General features: G+C 40.3%; 1 protein-coding gene across 2 annotated transcripts in view; it reads left to right on the top strand.

The window, feature by feature from the left end:
• LOC147708011 (N-acetylglucosamine transporter UNC93A-like) overlaps nt 1-20,546 on the top strand; it is a 515,404-nt gene that overhangs the window by 446,977 nt on the left and 47,881 nt on the right. Inside the window, exons 6-7 of one of the 2 annotated variants that reach the window (XM_086925280.1) lie at nt 3,710-3,817; nt 15,519-15,730. In XM_086925280.1, the coding sequence (XP_086781406.1) occupies nt 3,710-3,817; nt 15,519-15,730 (320 nt within the window). The remainder of the gene's footprint in view (nt 1-3,709; nt 3,818-15,518; nt 15,731-20,546) is intronic. The other variant, XM_086925281.1, reaches the window with a different exon arrangement.

The following is a 20,546-nucleotide window of genomic DNA, read 5'->3' as shown; positions in this document are numbered from 1 at the left end:
AACGGGCCCAGCTCTCAGCCCCCTGGTACTCAGATGATTTAAAAAAACAAAAACAGGTGTGTAAAAGATTAGAAGGGCATGGAGGAAAGGGTATAAAAGTAAGGACAGAGAAATTTAGAAGCACAGTCTCAGACTCTATAAGGAATTACTGTTGGAAACAATAAATAAGTTCTTTACAGAACAAATTTCACAAGCTAAGTCCAATCCTAAAGAACTCTTTAAAACGAATACCAAACTGACCACACCAACGGCCCCAAAGAGCTTGAGTAGTCCTGAACTGTTTGAGAAATTGGCTAATTTTTTCCAACAAAAGGTAGAATCTCTTTTTTCCACATTTACTCTGGCCCAAAAAGGTGGAAGAGTGAAGCCGCCTAGAATAGAATCTAATAGACTCAACCCAACACCGGTTCTAGATAAATTCTCATTGTTAGAACCATCAGACTCAATCAAACTTTTGAGTTCTATTCAATCAGGTTCTCCCATGGACCCGTGTCCAGTGTTTGTACTGAAATTAATCCCTTAAGTTAAAGGGTCAGCTCTTACCCCTCTGCTCAGCACTATATTTACTACCAGCATATTTTCCAGGGACTGGAAGAAGGCCTCTATTCTCCTCTTATTGAAAAAAACGACTTTGGATCCTAATGACCCAAGTAGTTATAAGCCAATTTCACGGCTTCCGCTCCCTGCAAAAATTGCTGAAAAAGCTATGAATAGCTCAGTGTTTTTCTCTGAACCAATAATCTACTCAACCCGTCTCAATACTGGTTCAGAGTGGAACATAGCACAGAGCTGAATTAAATTAAATCTACAGAGGAAGTGAGGGAGGCCCTGGACTGTGGAAGCAAGGCAATACTGATTATGTTAGACTTTCGACACGGTCCATCATGAAGTTTCAATGGACCGGCTGTCTGAAGCAGGGGTGCATGGTACTGCTTGGAACCTCCTGCAGTCCTTTCTATCTGAAAGAACACAAAAAGTCAATATGGATAACAACAAGTCAAAGCCGTAATGTCATACATTCACCCCAGTACAGAGAACTGGTCCCAGGATGTTTGTTTCCGGTCCAGTGAGGACCTGGCTCGGAAGTTCGGTCTGGACTGTTCCCATGAGGCACAGGGTCAAGACTGATTTGCATATGGCTTCGTCCAAACTGGGGTGGCATAGTCGGCAAAAGAATGATGGATTTAATTCAGATCTCTTGACTGGCCTAGAATGTCTGAATCATTCAGCATTCCGTCCATCATTTGTTGCAGATACACTTTTTGCCATAAGTGGGATGGGTATGCCCAGACGTGGGCCATTTGCTCACTGTGCCACTTGATTCAATCTAGCCTGGCTGACAAAGGTTGACATACCCTGAAACTGGTCTCAGGATGCTTGTTTCCAGTCCAGTGAGGACCTGGCTTGGCAGTTCGGTCTGGACTGTTCCCATGAGGCACAGGGTCAAGACTGATTTGCATATGGCTGGCTCCAAACTGGGGTGGCGTAGTGGGCAAAAGAACGATGGATTTAACCCAGATCTCTTGACTGGGGGAGAATGTCTGAATCATTCAGCATTTCGTCCAGGATTTTTTGTAGATATGTGATAACTCTGGCAGGCATGATACGATCCTTTGGCTTCCAACTCACCTCCTATGCGGATGACAAATAGTGTTATCCCTTAGAGATGGGGAGGAAAAAGAAATGGGGCGAATTTTCACAACTGTATGAAAGCTATCTCAGGGTGGATGTCGACCAATTGCTTGAAACTATTTTCAAGCAATACAGAGATCATTATATTTGGGAACAACCCACACTAATGGACACCTGATTGGTGGCCATAAGATTTGGGTATCTACCGTGCTCCCACCTGGAAAGCAAAAAACCTGGGGGTGTTAGTTGATAACAAATTTAAGTTTAGTGACCACATGAGCACAGTGGTGTCAGCTTGTTTTCTGATACTCAGAATCATAAGAAAATTATGCTTTATCTTCCTGAAGGAAGTCTTAGAACAGTGGTCATGGAACTTGTTATGGCATGGCTGGCTTACTGCAACAGCCTGAAGGCTATTGCAGTAACCCAGCTGTGCCCAAAAAACAGCACATGAACATGCTTCAGAACATGCAGAACGTGGCGGCCAGGTTTTTGACAGGGACACCAAAATTTGTCTCTGTCAAAAAAGAACTAGTACAACTACACTGGCTCCCTGTGAAACAAAGGGTACACTTTAAGGCCCTCTGTACAGTCTTTTAGGCCCTCAATGGAATAGGCCCCAACCATTTGAGGCAAACATTTACATGGTATGTTCCTGGAAGGACTCTTCGGTCCACAGGAGCAAACAAGTCCTACTCCCTACCTTTAAAAAAGCTAGTTGGGGAGGTAGGAGTTTTATCACCTGCGTATCTATGGCCAGGAATGATTTGGCGTTCTATTTGAGGAATTCAACAGATCTCCTCTGTTTTAGAAGGCGGCTGAAATCATGGCTCTTTACCCAGTGACATCACTTCTCCTGATACCCAGCAGGCATAATGCCAGGACACCTCAGGGTAACCGTTGCACTCTAGAAGTTTAAATAACATAATTAATCTGTTAACAAAAACAATGTTACCCATACCTGCAGCAGGTGAGACCAATGTGGAGGCCTCAGTCAACTCTGATTTGTATTTTTTCAAAATCTCTAGTTACCTACATAGTGCTCTGTGTAATCACATTCATTACATGCACCAATGTCATGTATGTCAAATAAGGCCATACAAGACACTGACACATCAGATATTTGTGTGTCAGGTAACACTTTCACCATTGTAATTTGATGAATACATGTATCAGACTTCTTGGTAGTGTGTACTTGTATAACTGTTTGAAATACACATGTGTCATTTATTGGAACTATTTACATACATCTAATGTATGGAATGTGTCTCAGATACACAGGAGTTAACATGTGTGTATCATCCCTTGACTGTGCCTAATGTTTGCATCAACATATAAGTGTATGCTGCATTACTTCCTTTTTTAGGGCTCAGAGGACTTCATGGAGACATATTTATTAACTTGACATACTCCAATGTCTGAGTTGAAAAAATGTAAGCTTTTTAAAGTGTCAGTATTGTGTGTAGCACATACGGGACATGTATACTTGACCATAACAGATGTTGCTGTGATCTGTCATCACATGTTTTTTACACACTGATGACTTAACACTTGAGTTTTACTGGTCCTGTTACAAGAGTTGGTACATACTGTTCAGACTGACAGGCTAGTGGCATATTTTTACTGAGCTCATTTTCTGAAGATGCAGTATTTCAAAATGTCTGTTGTTCTGCCTGCAGAGTTTTAGAGCACTGACATTCAATACATAGGTGCCTATCTTGATGACTGTGGATGGAAATATGTTCATCATGTAAACTTAATTGACTTGTCCCTCCCAAATACTGTGTCACTTCCAGAATCCCTTGCAGGAGATGGTCCAGGTTGGTAAGGACACATGACCCTCAGGAGCATTACTGATCTGACAAGATGCCAAACAGATGTTTCACATGCAATCAGGTGTTTGGGAATCATAGTTTACTGGCAGACAGACAAGTGCCTGTCCCACATATGTGTAAAGATAACAAAAACCTAAGTCAAAATGATGCTAATGTTTGCTCTATGATATGGTGTAATGTAACTCATGTGTCAAGTCTATGCAGATGATTGATGTGAATCTCTTTGTTATCCTTGTTAACAGCATCATCAACAGCTACAGAAGTAGGAGACAGTTCAACGGAACAAGTGGAAGTGGAGAGCCAGACTGGTTCCACGGAGGAGGAGAAGGAGGGACCCAGTGGCACAGAGGGTGAGGGGAACCACACTGAGGGCCGGTCAGAGACATCAACAAATGCAGAAGACAACGAAAGCTCCAGTGATGACTTCCGTGCAGTGGTGGCTGCTCCCACATCAGTGGATACTAGTTCAGAGTCTGCCTCCACCATCACCTGCACCCTCACAGCCGCTCCCATTCCAAAGGTCCGTGGAGTCTTCCGTGTCAGGGAGCGTATCTCCTTCGTGCCTGGCACCGCACCCCCTGCATCTGTCCCCACTGCTGTCCTGAGTGTGGAGGCCGTGGATTTACTGAAAATGTTACATGTGGGGCAGACATCCATGCTAAGTGTCCTCATGTACACACCAGTCTTTTGACACAATTGGTGTCATTCATGGAGGGCATCTCATCAAAAATGTCTGCCCTACAGCAATCCAATCAGACCATGGCCTTTTCACTGACGGCAGCAGTGTCCCTCCTTCAGCAGTCCCTCACACCTCCCACCTGCACGTCAAACAATGCCTGATTGCCACCATTGGCTATTCACGGCGTATATGGATTGCTTCCAGATTGGACTCAAAACACATCAGCCTCATTCCAATTGTGCCCCTCCTCTTATATGTCAGTCTAGGCTGAATCAGTGTCCATACTGACACACATGTTGTCTTTGGTATGCAGTTTGTGGCTGTGCGGTTTTCCTACTGAAGTTCACACATCTATTTCACATGTCTTTGTTGGACATGGAGAGAATGATGTGCTCTGTGTATTTCTCTACTGGCCCTAGGACTCCTACATAGCCACACTGCACATCCTTCTGATTTCACCAGTCAACGTGGCTGTCACAGCATGGTATGGTGTTTCATCATAAATGTAGATTTGTGATTATATTCTTAATGTTTGCTGCTGCTCATACCACAAAAGTAGTTGCTGATGTATTTGTGATGGTCTCATGTCACTATGTGCATCTACTCATTGCTGTTAGTGTTAGTTCCCCATTGACATGATTGCCAGCACTGGACTGAGGGTATGTATTCCCCCCAAGTTACTTCTGCTGTGCTGCAGGTGTTACACACACATTACCCTTTTTGGCTCAATGTTGCATGTGTGGCTTGCACTCCAATACACATATTTGATATCCCATGAAGGGGTTTAACACCACAAGCACATATTTATCACTAAAATCAATGTGGGGTTTGCCCCCAATACACATATTAGCAATCACGTGAAGGGGGTCTAACCCCACTAGTACATATTGCTCACTATAATTCATGTGGGGTTTGCACCCTGATACACATATGAGAAATCACGTGAAGGTGGTTTAAATCCACTAGCACATATTTGTCACTATGATCCATGTGGGGTTTGTACCCCAATACACATATGAGCAATCACGTGAAGGGGGTTTAACCCCACTAGCACATATTTGTCATTATAATCTATGTTGGGTTTGCACCCCAATACACATATTTGTTATTACAGGCATTCCTTTTGATGCGCACATATACTTAATTATCAGTACTGTGATGGGGGTGTTAGCCACCATGACACTTTAGGTATAAAGGATGGTGGTGTTTGGAAACAGAAACACCACCACCTATGGGGTACACATTACTGTGAGTGTTATGCTGTTACCCCCTATTGTGTGACCATTACTATGAGTGATGGCCATCCACCCCCCTATGGGGTCTTAAAAGCTGGCAGTAAGAGGCATCCACCCCCCTATAGGTAGAGTGTGCTGGTAGTGATAGGGTCCACCCCCCTATGGGGTGGACAATGCTGGTAGTGATAGGCTTCCACCCCCCCATGGGGTGGGCAATACTGGCAGTAACAGGCATCCACCCCCCTATGGGGTGGGCAATGCTGGTAGTAATAGGCATCCACCCCCCTATGGGGTAGGCAATGCTGGTAGTGATATCCACCCCCTATAGGTCGAGTATCCTGGTAGTGATGGGCTTCCACCTCCCTATAGATAGAGTGGGCTGGTAGTTATAGGCATCCAACCCCCTGTGGAGTGGGCAATGCTGGTAGTGATGGGCATCCACCCCTGTATGGGTAGAGTTTGCTGGCAGTGATAGGCATTGTTACCCTATGGTGGTGTTGCTTTTCGCGAGTTGTGACATTTTTGTGTGTGTGGTTGGTGTCTAACTTACTGTCGGTGATGACTGCGTCGGTTAAGGTTGTTGGCATACAGTATAGGGATGACATGCGAGATTGGATACATGGCAGGTCCATGTTTTAGCATGAATCGGAGTTGTAATACGTCTCGTCCAGATGCTATGGCTTGTCGGAGTTGACGACCTGTCAGGCGCGTAGGAAATACTCATTGTACTTGCCTGGCCGGAAACTCATTGAGAAATGCTTTCAGGCGACTCCATTCAGCTTTGACGGATCCTGTCCATCTGTGAAAAGTTGCTGGATTCAGAGCATACGGCTCGTCCGGGATTTGAGGACATCTGTGCATCGTACTGCGTCATTTGGATGGACCGGCTTCCGGAACGTGTCGGTCGGAAGGTATTTCTACAAATTGCATTGGGAAGCCCTTCCGACCGAGATCGGAATCGGGCCCATAATATTTCAAAAAGTATATTTATTCAAAAATACACATTATAATACATATTCGAACATTGATACATCAATACAAAAAATGGGGAGCCATGTCACATTTTGTATTGCTATTTTCCTTTATTGTTAATCAGATAGTCATCAGAAGGAAACAATCTTTTTAATAAGTGTATTTCATGTAAGTTGTTACACATAGAGAAAAAAATACAATCTTTATTTGTCAGACATATAAGTGGTACATATGTATACTTTTATATATAATAATGCAAGAATTACAGTTTTGAACTTTATTACAATTTTATTATAGTTATGCATATTTTTTTACATTAAAAAAAGTAGGTATACATTGCTTTTTAAACAATTTTTACATCAAAATACTTTTTAATAACAATTGTGCATTATTATTTTGAATTGAGAACATTGTGTAAATTGTTACATATTCTGTAATTTTATTTAACATATCTGTTTTAACGTGTTTATATTATAAACAGTTTTCGATATTGTATTAGATTTTTTTTACATTTAATATATGATTTTAATTAATATTAATTATATGTGAAATATAAATAATATTATACATTTTTTGTAATATGTATACATTTTTTGAACATTGTTTTCACTTACTATATATTTTAAATAAACATTGTATACAATATGTATATGTATGGAATTATATTAATAAATATGACATATTTTATAATACGTATTATTATAATTTTACATTGATGAAAAAATACATTAATATTTTTTAACATACGTAATAAGCTGTAGTATTTTTTACGAAAAAATCTCGTAATGTATTCTTTATAGTTTACACGTTTATTAAAGAAATATATTAATTTTTATTTTTTAAAGGGCCATTTTTATTAATTACTTGTGTTTTGTTACTGCTCGCATTTGTTTTGGGTCATTTCAAAGGGGAGAAGCTTACAGTCAGAAGCTGTGTCGCATGGGAGAAGGTAAGTTTAATTTTCTTTATTTAAACTACATTTTCAAGTTAATTTATAGGTAGTTAGAATCTAGGTAGTGTGTGTGTAAACTTTTGGTGATTTTTAGTTTGTTTAGATGTCCAGGTTAAAAATGTGGAAATATGCTTAAATATGTTAAATATGGTGTAAGTTATGTTTGTAGAAGTGTTATGTTATAGTTTATGTCAGTCAGTCAGTCAATAAAACTTTATTCGGTTCATAGCAAAAACCATAAAAGTATACTACATAATACAAAGAAGTCAAGACCACTTTAAAAATATGACAGACAAATATGCAAATGTTGGCAGGCCATATGATACAATATATATAAAAACATACATTATAAAAATTACTGACACGTAAGACAATTTAAAAAAGGAGAGCGCTCAGTCAAAATTCATAGGTTTCCTGATGTGAACAAACATTATAGCCAGTTAATCTTCTTCCTGAGTCTCATTGCTATTGTCAGAAAGTTTGCTATATTAAAAATCTCCCAGGTATTGGACAACAGCTGCAAGTACAAGAGGGCGGGTTTTACTTGCCTAAAGCCCTTATCTTTAATAAGAGGAATGAAGAACTTTTTACGAATAGGGCATATAGTTTATGTGTATGTTTGTGTGGGTGTGAATGTTCTTTTTTTTACAGTACTTCGTTATTTGGAGTTGTGGTTTTGTGAACATTGCGTTGTTTTTTAATTAAGGAAATGTGTATTAGTTGTAGTCAACTAATATTTATTTTACACTTCCTTAATTTTTCAGCTTTTCGAGGAGCGTTTCATTTATTTAAAAATATCAATTGGGTTTTTCAGGGTTTATCGTTTCTGTATTTACTGACGGTGGATGAATTTTGAAACAGTTGTATTTTTCCATTTTTGGGGGGGATTTTTTTTCCAATTGGTATTATGATATACCTGGATGGATTTACTGCATTTGGTATTTCCTTACTTCAGCTACAAAAACAGTAAGTATTTTTAATTATTTATTGTGGGAGGGAAATGTGATAAAAAGGTGTGTTATTTTGATTTATATTTTCATAGTAATAATTAATATGTCAAGATATATTCTTGTTTATGTGTAAATATATTTGACTAATTATATTTCTGAAAAATTTAAAACTATATTTATATTGTTTATTTTGTTGGTTAGTATTTTATTTTCAGGATTTAGAGCTTAGAGTAGACTTTTGGCTATTGTTTCTAGGTATTCTATGCCTCTAGTTGTTGGATATAGTCTTAAGTATTCAAACATTTGTCTAGTTTGTTTAGTAAATTTTGGGTGTATTTGTGCTACAGATTGGTCAGTTCTTAGTTGTTGGTAGCTCTGTTCTTTTAAGATAGAAAATAGTAGTTTGTGGAGAGTAGATGGAATTCGGCCTGTTGTTGCTTGGAAGGCATTATGCCATCCTTCAACAGCATTGTTTCTTTTAGCTTCTTTATTTAGTGTGCTGTGGTATACATTCCACCAGGGAATGTGGTATTTTGGTTGTCTTCTGTGGCCAGATCGGTGTAGTCTTCCCACCCAGGTGTCCTCAAAATGTCAAGGAGGGGACTTAGTTTTTGTTCATTTTGTTGATAGAATGGACTTTCTATCAATAAATTGTAGTGTTCGGCCACATCAGTAACTGGGACGTAGGCCAGTGCTATACGTTTTTTTATTTGATATGCAAAGGAACTATTAGTTGCATATTCAACACTTAGGGGCTCATTAGGATGGCGGACAGGCTTCCGCCATTCTTCTGTAGAGCTGGACCTTCTGCCATACAGGCAGCGGTCCCGCACCACAAATCAGGATGCGACCGCCACCATGGCGGACGCATCCTGGAGTTAAACATTGTGACGGGTGCTGCAACTGCCGCGAAGTGCAAATGGCAAGTTAAGCATTTCACAGCACGACGTGGCAGGCACCACATGCGTTTATCATTGTCTGTTCGAAGTCAATAATTATTTTCAGTGGAAAATAATTATTTGTTTCCTGTTTAATTTTAAATAGTATCTCCATATACGTGGAGTTTTGTTTATTTGGTAGTAAGGCGCAAAAAAAAGGTATGTTTGTATTTTGGAATACTGCATGGGCAGTATATATTTGATAGAATGGTTTCTGACATATTTTAAAAGTCCCGTCCATCATCAAAGTTTCACATTGTTGGAGTTTTTGTAAATTAAAAGCAGTTGCAATAATTATTATTCTTTTATCTTTAGATTTGTTATCATAAAGAAGAAATTGTTCTTCATTATGTGTAATGTACAGTCTGGGGCAATTTCAACTTCTTCAAATGTTTTTGGGGCAGGTGTTGTGGGTGTAGTTGCTTTTTTTTTGTTCTAGAGATGGTTCTTTTTAGGGAAGAAATTGAGGGCATTTGGCCAGTATTATGTTGGGGTACTTTGGGCCGAATTTACTTAAGTATTCAGTTGTTGATTTTTCTGACCCTTTGATAGCTTCTTTTATAGTGCCCATAGCATCTCTAACCTCAACTTCACTAACATTAGGAGGGTGGTTTTGCTCTTTAACAGACAGAACAGTTGTTTCCTGAGTTGTGACCCTGTCATAACATTTATTTAAATAGTATTTACTGCATTTCCAGTTTACACATACCCCATGTAACACAGTGAATATTTTCCTTTTCGTGACATTATAAATTGGGCATCTTCAGTCATTGTGATGTTGAAAACGCTAAGAAAAAGGTATATAAAAATTAGGCCAGGGCAAAGCACTACACTACGCTCGCGTAGTCTGCGAAGTTTGCGCACCTTCGCACTACGCAAACTGCACGTAGCACAGTGTGAGCATGCGTAGCTTAGCGTAGCGTAGTGCAGCAGTCATTTTTTGCTTGCTCGTGGTCCTCAACGTCAAGTTGGCGACTGCGAGCAAGCAAAATGACATCCTCACGCGACATTTTCCTTGTTCGCGATCAGCAACATCAAGTTGCCGATCGTGAGCATGGAAAATAAACCTCCCGGCAAGATTCTCAATGCAGGGAGGTCAGATTTCTCATTGCGAGTGGTCACGCATGCTCGTGACCGCTCACGATGAGAAACTACCAGTCCACGTTGAGAAAGCTGCAGCTCGAATAAAAATCTACTCGAGCTGCAGAAAAGTACAGCTCGCACTGTGAAAGATCACGTTCTCAATGATTGCACAGTGCCAAATGCTTGTCCGCACTGTGCAATCATTGAAAATGACATCTTGCGAACATGCTACTACGCAGTTCGCGTAGTGCTATGCGTAGCTCCCGTAGTGAGAAGTGCACTTCGCAAAGCAATGAACAATTTCTAAAAGGTTGATCAGAGAGAAATTAGGAAAATTATGTAACACTAGCACATACTTAAATATCTGGACAAAAGACACATATATGTGCTCAAGACATATAGACAACAACAATAATACTAATGGAATGCTGGCCAAAGACACTAAGAAGCTCCACTCAGCAAGACAAATCTCAGTATGTTCCTCACCCACTGTTGGTGTGACAGATATTGTCTGTTAAATATCCTAATGCAGGGCTTACATGTAAGGGTAGTGTTTGTGGGACTTATTACTTCAGTGATGTTATAAAAGGGAATGTAAGACAATTCTATCAGTAAACAAGAAACACCGCTTTGACTACCAGCTGTGCCCAAAAATCATGGTGATTACTTAGGAGCATCTACTTTATTAACATGAAGGGCAGGGATCTTTATACATACAGGCTAAAAATGTATGTGATTATTGCATGATGAATTTAATGATTGATCGTAAACAAGATATCATTTTGGAGTGGTTTGACTTCAAGCAGTCCTATATTTATGTTTAGTTATGTTATGTTAAATGGTTTTCCAACGTGTTAAATTAGCTAAAGGTGTCTTGGCGATGGCAGAGAAACGATGGACCCAGGAAGCTACAAAGTGTTAAATAGCAAGGTTTTGAGAGTTTTCCTGAAAGCTAAGAGATTGGGTGCCTCCTTGATGTGCAGCGGGAGCATGCTCCAAGAGTTTGTGTCTCCTAGCACAAAGCTCTTGCCTCCCCAAGCTGCTCACTTGAACCTAAGGACCACTGCAAATTTGGCCGTATCCAAGCATAAGGCTCTGCCTGGAGTGTACCATTTGGAACTGTGTTGTAGGAAAACTGGGCCAAGACTATGAAGAGCTTTGTAGGCAATACAGAGTGCTTAGCAGTTCATTCTTTTTTTTCTTATAGGAAGCCAATAGTTTTTTGTTATAGATTTGGTGTTGAATGGTGTTTGAAATCTTAAAAAGGAGTATGAATGCTAAGTTTTGCAGTGTTTGCAATTTATTCAGTATGTAGTGGTGTGCAGTGAGAAGTTAGCCATTGCATTAGTCTAACTTTGCTATAACCAGAGATGTGACAAGTGTTTTTCTAGTTGCAAAGAAATGTAGGGTAGAATCTTTTTTAGAGTTCTCAGATTGAAAAAGGCAGATGAGGTCACTGCATTAACAAGGTCTGTATAATAAAGGTTGTCATCCATCAGAACTCCCAGGTTACGAATCTTCCTATCAGATATCTGTAGGGAGCCTTTTTCCTGCACCCAGCAGGTCAGGGTCCAACAGGGGGTTTGAGCTCCAAACAATAAGACTTCAGTCTTTCCTGAATTAAGCTTTAGGCAATTCTTGTCCATCCAAGAGTTAACTACCTGAACGCAGTCACAGAACCTGGACCCTGTGCCTTTGTCATCATTAGCCAGCGAGATGACAATTTGAGTGCCATCTGCGAAGGAGGTCTGGGAAAAACTGGGGTGACAAAATATTAAACAGTGTCGGGCTGAGCGAGGATCTCTGTGGGACCCCACATGAAAGAGAATAACTATGCAAGGTAAAATGTCTGATAGGACCAATTGCTCATGACCCAGGAGGAAGGATTTCAGTAACACCCCGGTGGAACCAGTGATCCTAATTTTTGCTAGCCGGTCCAGCATCAGCCCGTGATTAATGGTATCAAAGGTTGCTGAGAGATCGAGCAGGATAAGGGCTGCCCCTATCCCCTGGTCTACTGCCATCTTAATCTCTTCGGTAGCCTTGATCAATGTTGTCTGCGTGCTGTGGCTACTACGGAAGCCAAATTGAGTGGAGTCTAGAAGATTGCTGCATTGAATTGCTCAGCAAGTTGGATGTTCATAATTTTTTCACTAGCTTAGCTGGCAGAGGTAGGCAGGAGATAGGGCGGTAGCTTTTTGAATCTTTGGGGTCTAGTGTTGATTTCTTTCAGAGCGGGAACACCAAGGGTTTCTTCCATAAGGATGGAAATGTGCCAGACTTGAACATCAGATGATATATGGCCGTGATTGTTGAAGCAATGATCTCTGCCGATAACTTGGCCACCCTCGGGGGGGAAGTATCCTGAGGGGAGCCTGAGGTGGTGGAACTGAGTATTTTGATAACATCTTCCAAAGGAGGAGGGGTGAACTCACTGAAAGTTTTCAGCTCTGGAGGTGGTAACAATGAGGGGAAGCAAAGGAAGTGAGAGGAGATGCTTCCTAGAACCTATTGTACACCCCTGGTGCCCGAGAGCTGTCATCAGTGTCTAGCCACTGAATTTATTGAGAGATGGCAAAGTCTACATTGTCCGAGAGTACCGTAGCGACTTGATTCAAAGTTTAGAGAGGAGATCTGGTTGAATGTTGTGCTAGGCTGGGGGGAGGAACTAGTTGGTCGGACTTTGGTACAGGGACTGGGCTAGTTACTACAAATGTCAAAGAGAACGGCACTGTGTTCTTACCAGACTAATGAAAGAGTTTTAAAGTTGCCTAAGGAAGAGTTATTGGTAAAGTTTCCATTAAATATGTACCTTGGCTGGTGTGTGGAACCTACTTCCAGTTCAGAGAAACCAAGGTCTGACAGTGTCTGCAGAAGATTTGCTGTGTCTGTGTCAAAGTAGGTCTCTAAGTGAAAGTTGAAATCGCCATACCACCATGTACTTTGTAGATAAAATGTGTCCCTCTAAGAGACTGCTAATTTTCTGGGAGAAAGCTTGTCTCGGGCCCTGTGCTCTATAAATTACCATACCTTTGAAGGACTGATTTTTTTAGACCTTGACACTGCAGGAGAATGCTTCACAGTGTGGTGAGGGGCACTGTTGTAGCGGACTACTAGGTCAGCTCTATAAACTATTGCTATCCCGCCCCCAAGTTTCAGCGGCATATCTAATCTGTAAATGGCAAGTCCCTCAGGTAAGGCTGCCAGGACGTGAGGATTGCTAGCAGGGTCAGCCCAGGGAAGCTTTGTGGGTGTCCATGAACAGCAGGAATTCAAGCTGTGTTTTACCAATGATCTGGCATTAACCCTTGGGGCATTTTACCTTAAAATTGGAGGCTGCAAGGGTTTAGACGTATATCAAAATGCACGCTAGGCTCTATCATGGGGTGGGACACCTTCAGAAGTGGAGTAGTGTGGAGTAGTGAAGTGAAATGTGAAGTGTAACTATAGTTGATGTTTAGAGAACTGATTACCCAAGGGTTCCACCTGGTTTCATCTGGACCCCAGCACAGCTGTCTGTGATCATGCCTTGAATAATTTTGGGAAGCACAGAGTGGACGAGGGAAAAGTGTTTCACCTATCTCTGCAATTACTGTAATATGAACATATGTTACTGCTTAGCATATTGAATGCAACCATGGAATGCAACACCATCTCCTCTGCACACAATAGGTGGTAATGTATGGTTTATATCAAGAATGAATCACTCTTCACTCACCTTATCATCCTTATGTCACTGCTTGCATAGTATTGACATAGTACTCCAGGGGAGTAACTGTGGTTTTCATTCTTAAAAGTGCAACCTAGACGATAGACTATATGGATTTGCCTCATGAGCTGATTTCTGTTTCAATACTTCCTTTAGTTTTACTTGCAATTATTCTCTCCTTTCCCTCTAACCTCATCAGGTTTAATTAGTATGTGTTCCCATATTACAGGTGCAAGATATAATTATTATCTTTTATCTGTTTCAATGTATTGGACTGGGAATCCAATAATTGGTGCTCATCTGTAATTAAACGTTACTAACTCTATCACTTTTCTTCGAGTCCTAAGAAAGTGTTATGATTTGTGCCACACTACCACAAAATTTCAGTCATTTCCTTTACTGTAGGGTAGCGTATTTTGCAGTTGAAGCTAATCAATATTATCTTGGGTATTGAATGTGATGTATAGAATTTTCCAACACCTCCTCGTTACGTTGTACTTCAGTAAGGAAAGAACCATCACATCATTCTTCTTGAATTGTCTATAAGAGTGTATTCCATCTACAACATCCCTCTTCAAAGGAATTTAAAAGTCAACTGGATTCCTTTACTTATGTCCTAAAGCCTGATATTGAATCTAAATTAATTGTTTCATTTTATACATACAGTGTTACTATCTTCCTGTTTATATTGTTTCAAAGACACTGTTCCTCATCAATGTTTCAGGAATTTTCTAATTCTTCTGACAGAGTGTTTTAAAACAAAGGGTATATCACAAAATGGTAATACAAAATTAAAATAGGAAATTTCATAGGCACAACAACAAGTAAGTATAATAATTATGTAGAATGTACTGTAAAAAAGGAGGCCATTTTTGGGTACTTGGAGGTACATAATCTGTATGTTCCACAGCGGATGTACTATAGGGTTGACGGGCAGACCTGAGTCTGGCCGCCATTCTGGCGGTGTTGGGACTGGCTGCCAGACATGCGGCGGTCCTGCACCGCGAATTAGGATGCAACCGCCACCCTGGCGGTTGCATTCCGCCATTTAACATTGCGGCGCCCGCTGCAATGTCAAAATTGCATGCCTGGCATTTCCCTGCACCACGTGGCAGGCACCATGCGGTGCCTGTCACTTGGTGCAGGGAACTGTAGAGGGAACCATGGGTACCCCCCAAGTGCACCACCCAAACCCCTGGGCCCCCAAAGCCAATGCCCACCAGCCAAAGGGCCGTATACCACCCACATCGTAATATGGCTGGTGGTGTCCGCTAGGCAATGCCACCATATTACTGGCCCACCACTGCCTGGTTGGCAATCGGAACGATTGTGTCTGCTGCAATACCCCCCACCATCGTAATATGGCGGTGGTATTTCTCATTACGATGGTGTAACGGTCGCCACCGCCGGCTCGGCTGTGGCGATCGTTATGCCATCGTAATGAGCCCCTATGTGTACTGTTTCTTTTACTACATCTGATATTTGATATCTCAAATGGACTTAGCTCATCAATGTTTTGGTTTTTCCTTGCAGGCTGTGGTGCATTGGCTGTGCTCATAGTTGTTCTATTTCTGGATGAGATTAATCTCACAGAAGGTCATGAAAAGAAAGACAAAAAGCTGACCATATGCATGTCTTTCATGGCTACCTTCCGGCAACTGAAAGATAAACGGCAATGTCTCCTGATTCCTTTGACAATGTTCAGCGGTTTCCAGCAGGGATTTTTTGCTAGTGATTACACAAAGGTACGCATTAGTATGGGAAAGTGTTTCTCAAGCTTTCTCTTGAAAAATGTGTTCATTCATTGTGATTTGTTTTGTTATAGTTATTTATTGCTTCCAATGCATGCACCAAGATTCATAAAACAAATAAATCACTTTTTAGGTTTTGCAAAACACAGTTTTATCTGTCTGCCAGAGCACAGGCAATTAAAACACACCACATAGAAAGAGGGGCAATGGGTCACGTTTGCTTTTGAATGTAATTCACATTTTGAAGGAGCAATGAATCAGGTAACCATCTGGGCTCTTTCCAATCTGGCTTTAACTCATGGACAGGCACTGAGTCAGAGTTGCTTGATGGAATGTTCATCTTTGATATTAAGTACTAATTGGACCCAGGTCTCTTGATAGTCTTGATAGTCTTAAACACATCTACTGGTTTCAATACCCTTGACTACAGTATTTGATGTAGAGAACAAAGGAGGTGATCGGGGTAAAGAAGTAGCAGTTAAATGGTTGCAATCTTTTGCAGAAAATAGGGAAGTCAAGATCATTCTGGGCAATTTTTCATCTCTCCTTAAGAAGGTACACCTTTGGAGAACAACTGTACCCATGGTTTCTCCCATGATTGTTCAACATATATGTAAAATAATTGCATGATTTAATATTTTGTCAGAATGTAACATTTCACACCAACAATAATGACATACAGTTTGCCCTTAAACTCTTCAACAATAAGGGTGATGACAGAAAAGAGTGACAAGCTTTGAATCTTAAAACTGAAGTGGATTCCAGCTTTCTGTGCTTTGATGAGTATTAAGGTTCATTTTAGCCCACAGATAGTTATTACTAATTATACTGGTGTTTTGTTACTATTGTCCTTGGTGAGTTTGTGTTTTCCCACTGTTGCTGTGGTATAGGATTATGGGGACACATGTGGGCCATAAATATCATTCTTAGTTTTGATAGATTTGTTATTTTATTTAATTTGTTGGTTTATCTTTTTCACCTTCATTTGAATTCATTTTTATTGGCCAGTAAGTACGATGATTGACTCAAACACCTCTCACTTGGAGCAGCTGGACTCCAGTTCTGCTTTCCATTGGTCATTGTTTCATATTTCTTTCGACTCTCTTAATACATGGTTGGTTCTGTCTACCTGATCTTCCACTTTTGATGTGCAGGGACTTTACAACACTGCCTCTGCGATAGATGCACGCTATCAGTGTGCTAAAGGGGGAGCCTATCTATGGCCATCTACACCCAAATACACCCGGAGGCTAAGAATTCTGCACAATTATACTCAGTGAAGTGCCTTATGGTACATACCAACACAGCAATCTCCCTGCCCATCCTTATAATTCTGATTGGTAGGCCTCCAAACATGTCTACGTTTCACAATTTCAATATCTAAAGCAGTAGTGCTAAGTTGAACCAGGTTTCACTGGTTGGTCTCACCCCTGGGGGCCCTTCCTGTGGAATCATTTTGCCCATATCTCTTTTAGTTTTTATTCTTTTTTATTATTAATTTTTCTATTGGATTGTTCTTTGTTTTGATACTACTATGACTACTTGTACAATATGCGATTGTGCTCTGTATTTGTTTGATCTAACAGTCATTGGGAGAAAATCCAAAACACAGGAAGGGACAGAATTGTATCTTTTTGAAGTCCATGTACTTTTCCTGGTGTTCATTTCATTCATTGCATTCTCTACAGTGGGCAAATCTGCCAATCGGACTTTTCATCTCTTTTTTACTGCAGTTATATTAAACAGGCTCATGTGCTTTTCTCATTAAGTATTTCCAGACATTAGATCTCAGCTCACCTCAAAAACTGAAGATGACATCCAGAAATTGGTACAATGGATGAAATTGACAGTGCACAGTCGGAAATCCCAGAATCAACCAGAGCACTGCACAGTTTAGCATCAAAACATCTTTGTTTATTTAACTCACATGCACTACCTGGTAAACTTGATGCTTCCTCTTCTGACCAGCACAATGCTGGAAGTTGTCCTTGATCCAGTGTACCACTACTAAAATGATCTGTTAATCAGATAGAAATGCCTCTACCTCTCCGTCCTGCAGTGAAGGCAGTCTTTGCTGACAGTAAGAATGTGTTGCTTCAACAAACAGAAAAGGAAGAATAGTCCAAGACAGGCAAGAGCAGGGCGGGAGTTTGTACTTGCTTAATTTTCAGCATCATCTTCTTCTGTATCTCCTCCTCTTAGAAAATAAAAAGCCAAGCCCTCAACCTTTCCCAAAACAAAGCTTCAGATTATACTGGTAAAGATGACACCCCAAAGATACTGTAAAAGGAAACTTCCAGAATGCTCTGTTGGCGGTGACAATGGTAACAAAGATAAACCCTCCCTTGGCAGTATTGATAATGGCACCAGGTAAATGCTAGCCCTTTGTATTCAATTGAAGCACAGATGTCACCCCTCTATGCCCCATTGTCTTCAAATAAAATAAAAAATACACAAAGCAATATCTGCTTTTTCCAACCCCTGAACCCACTATGTCTGGTTCTACAAAATCTTTGGCACCCTGTTTAGGAATGTATTTTCCATTGAGAAGACCCAGGGAAACATTGAGTTGCTCATTGTTTATAAAGGTGAAGTATATCATCAGAAGCTGAACATATATCTTGGAACCATGAGCTCATTGACTAATTTTACAAGAAAACATTCATTCAGATCGCCAGAACACCACCAGAAGTCTTCTTCTAGTTCACCTCTAGTTAGAGTGGTTGAATGAGATAATAATGATGAAGTTGAGGATAAATAAAGCTGCAAAAGTCCAGATGTCAGGGCACCAGTTTCATCCCTTCACTGCAGGCAGCATAATTAAACTCTAGCTTGCACAAGGAAAAAGATTCATAGTCACCCATTTGCCCTCAGGCACCACATATTCATAGAAGACAAATTCTAGAAGGAAAACAATCAAAGAATACTACCATGGATGGGTTCACCAAGGAAACATCATACCATCGAAAGCATTCAATGGCTGGTTTATAAAATGGAAAGCTGGACAAAAAGTTGGCACACCTGTGGTCGAAGGCGATAGGTTCCTTGAATTTGTGGTGACCATTCGTGGGACATTGTTACATCAATGTCAGCAACTTTCCAGAACTGGTAAGGATCAAGAAGTGGACAGCTCACATACCTTGCAGTGTGCAGTTAGTCTTGCTTGATGCCTTCACAGCTTGGATTGTAATGGTGTTTCTGTTGTTGTGGTCACCTGGGCAGCTGTTCCGTGATCATTGTGGAGCATCATACAAGTATGGGCTAGGCAGCGGAAGTCAAACTTGAGGTTCTTCCTCATCTGTTGGGCTGATGTTCATTCCCTTATTTTATATCACACTCATCATCATCTTGCAGCAATTTCTTAGCCATAATTTTTCTCCTCTCATTTAGAATCTCCCTTTGAATCTTCTGATGGATGTATTTACTTGGCTATTTCCTCTTCCCTGAGATCAGGGAGAGATGGTACCTTGCTATTACATTTTGTATTTATATTCATCTTCAATACAGAACTACAAAATGTGCCTTTTGTGGCTGTTTCTTCTAACTGTGATCATCTAAAGACAGCTGACAACTTTCATATGATGTATTTAGTTCATGATGACACCATGCAACTGGAAGTATTTGCCTGACAAGCTTTGCCAACATCCTGCAGAATTCATTGCCATAGTCATGACATGGCTTTAATCCAGGGGTCTCAGAATTGAATTAGTTGGCATTGATAATAGCTGTAACATTGCCCATATCATGTCTGTTAGCAGATTCTGAATGTTCTGTTTTGCATGAAGTGCATGAAGCTGTAGCATTTCATGGACTCCAGTGTATGTTTCCTGACTCACTTGCATGCATCTAAAAATATTAGGAGACGACACCTCAACAACTTGTTTTTGTGGCATGCATCTTCATTGGTGTCCTCACCTCATTAAAGAAGTTAAATACCACCACGAAGGACTCAACCAGTTGTGGGAGTTTAAACTACTTTCTGCTGGATAATAGCAGGGATCCAGATATTTAAAACTATCTTATGGTAAGCCCATACTATGTTTCTTTTAGTTAGTGGTACCATGGCTATGATAAAGAAATATAGAGGATGTTTTTAAAACAATAATTCATAACTCCAATAAGTCTCGTCTACATGTTTTGGCAACTTCTGGTGCCACATTTGGTCACTGGCATTCTTCAAGGATGGGGTGCTCCCTAATAACTGTGCATTCATGTTATACCATACATTCAGATTATGCATAAGACTCTTGTTGCTGTTCTAGAAGACATTTATTTACATGTGATTCGTGTTGTGGTTAGAAATTAGATAAAAACAAATATATAAAAATATGAAAATAATGATTTTACTCATCATGTTCAGTCATTATGTAAGAGTGGACTTTTTTGGGGAACCATTCTGGGTAATAAGAACTGTGGCTGCTGCAGCAACTACAGTAGCTTGAGGGCCAGTTGCATGACAGCTGGATGGTGGCTGATGTGCTGTGATAGTTGCTGATGCTGACCATGCCACACGTGTAATATAAAAATAAACTTTCTGGGGGAAAGAGTTAACAATTTTCAAAAACCTATTTCCAAGGGGAATATATGACCACTATAAAAGTAATAGTTACCCAGGTTTTATTAGTTCCCCTTATATGGCATCTAGCTTCAAATTATTTTTTGAAACCCCAAATCCTAATATGTGTCCTTCTTTACCCTTGTTGTTCTCATTATCATTATACAATTCATGGCATTTACATAAATCTTGTAATTATACATATAATAGAATAGAATAGAAGCCATTTGTAAAGCGCCTGGTCACTCAAAAATA

Source organism: Lissotriton vulgaris, chromosome 6 (assembly GCF_964263255.1).
Source record: "Lissotriton vulgaris chromosome 6, aLisVul1.2, whole genome shotgun sequence".
Lineage (NCBI taxonomy): Eukaryota > Metazoa > Chordata > Amphibia > Caudata > Salamandridae > Lissotriton > Lissotriton vulgaris.
This window is presented reverse-complemented; position numbering and strand designations above follow the sequence as displayed.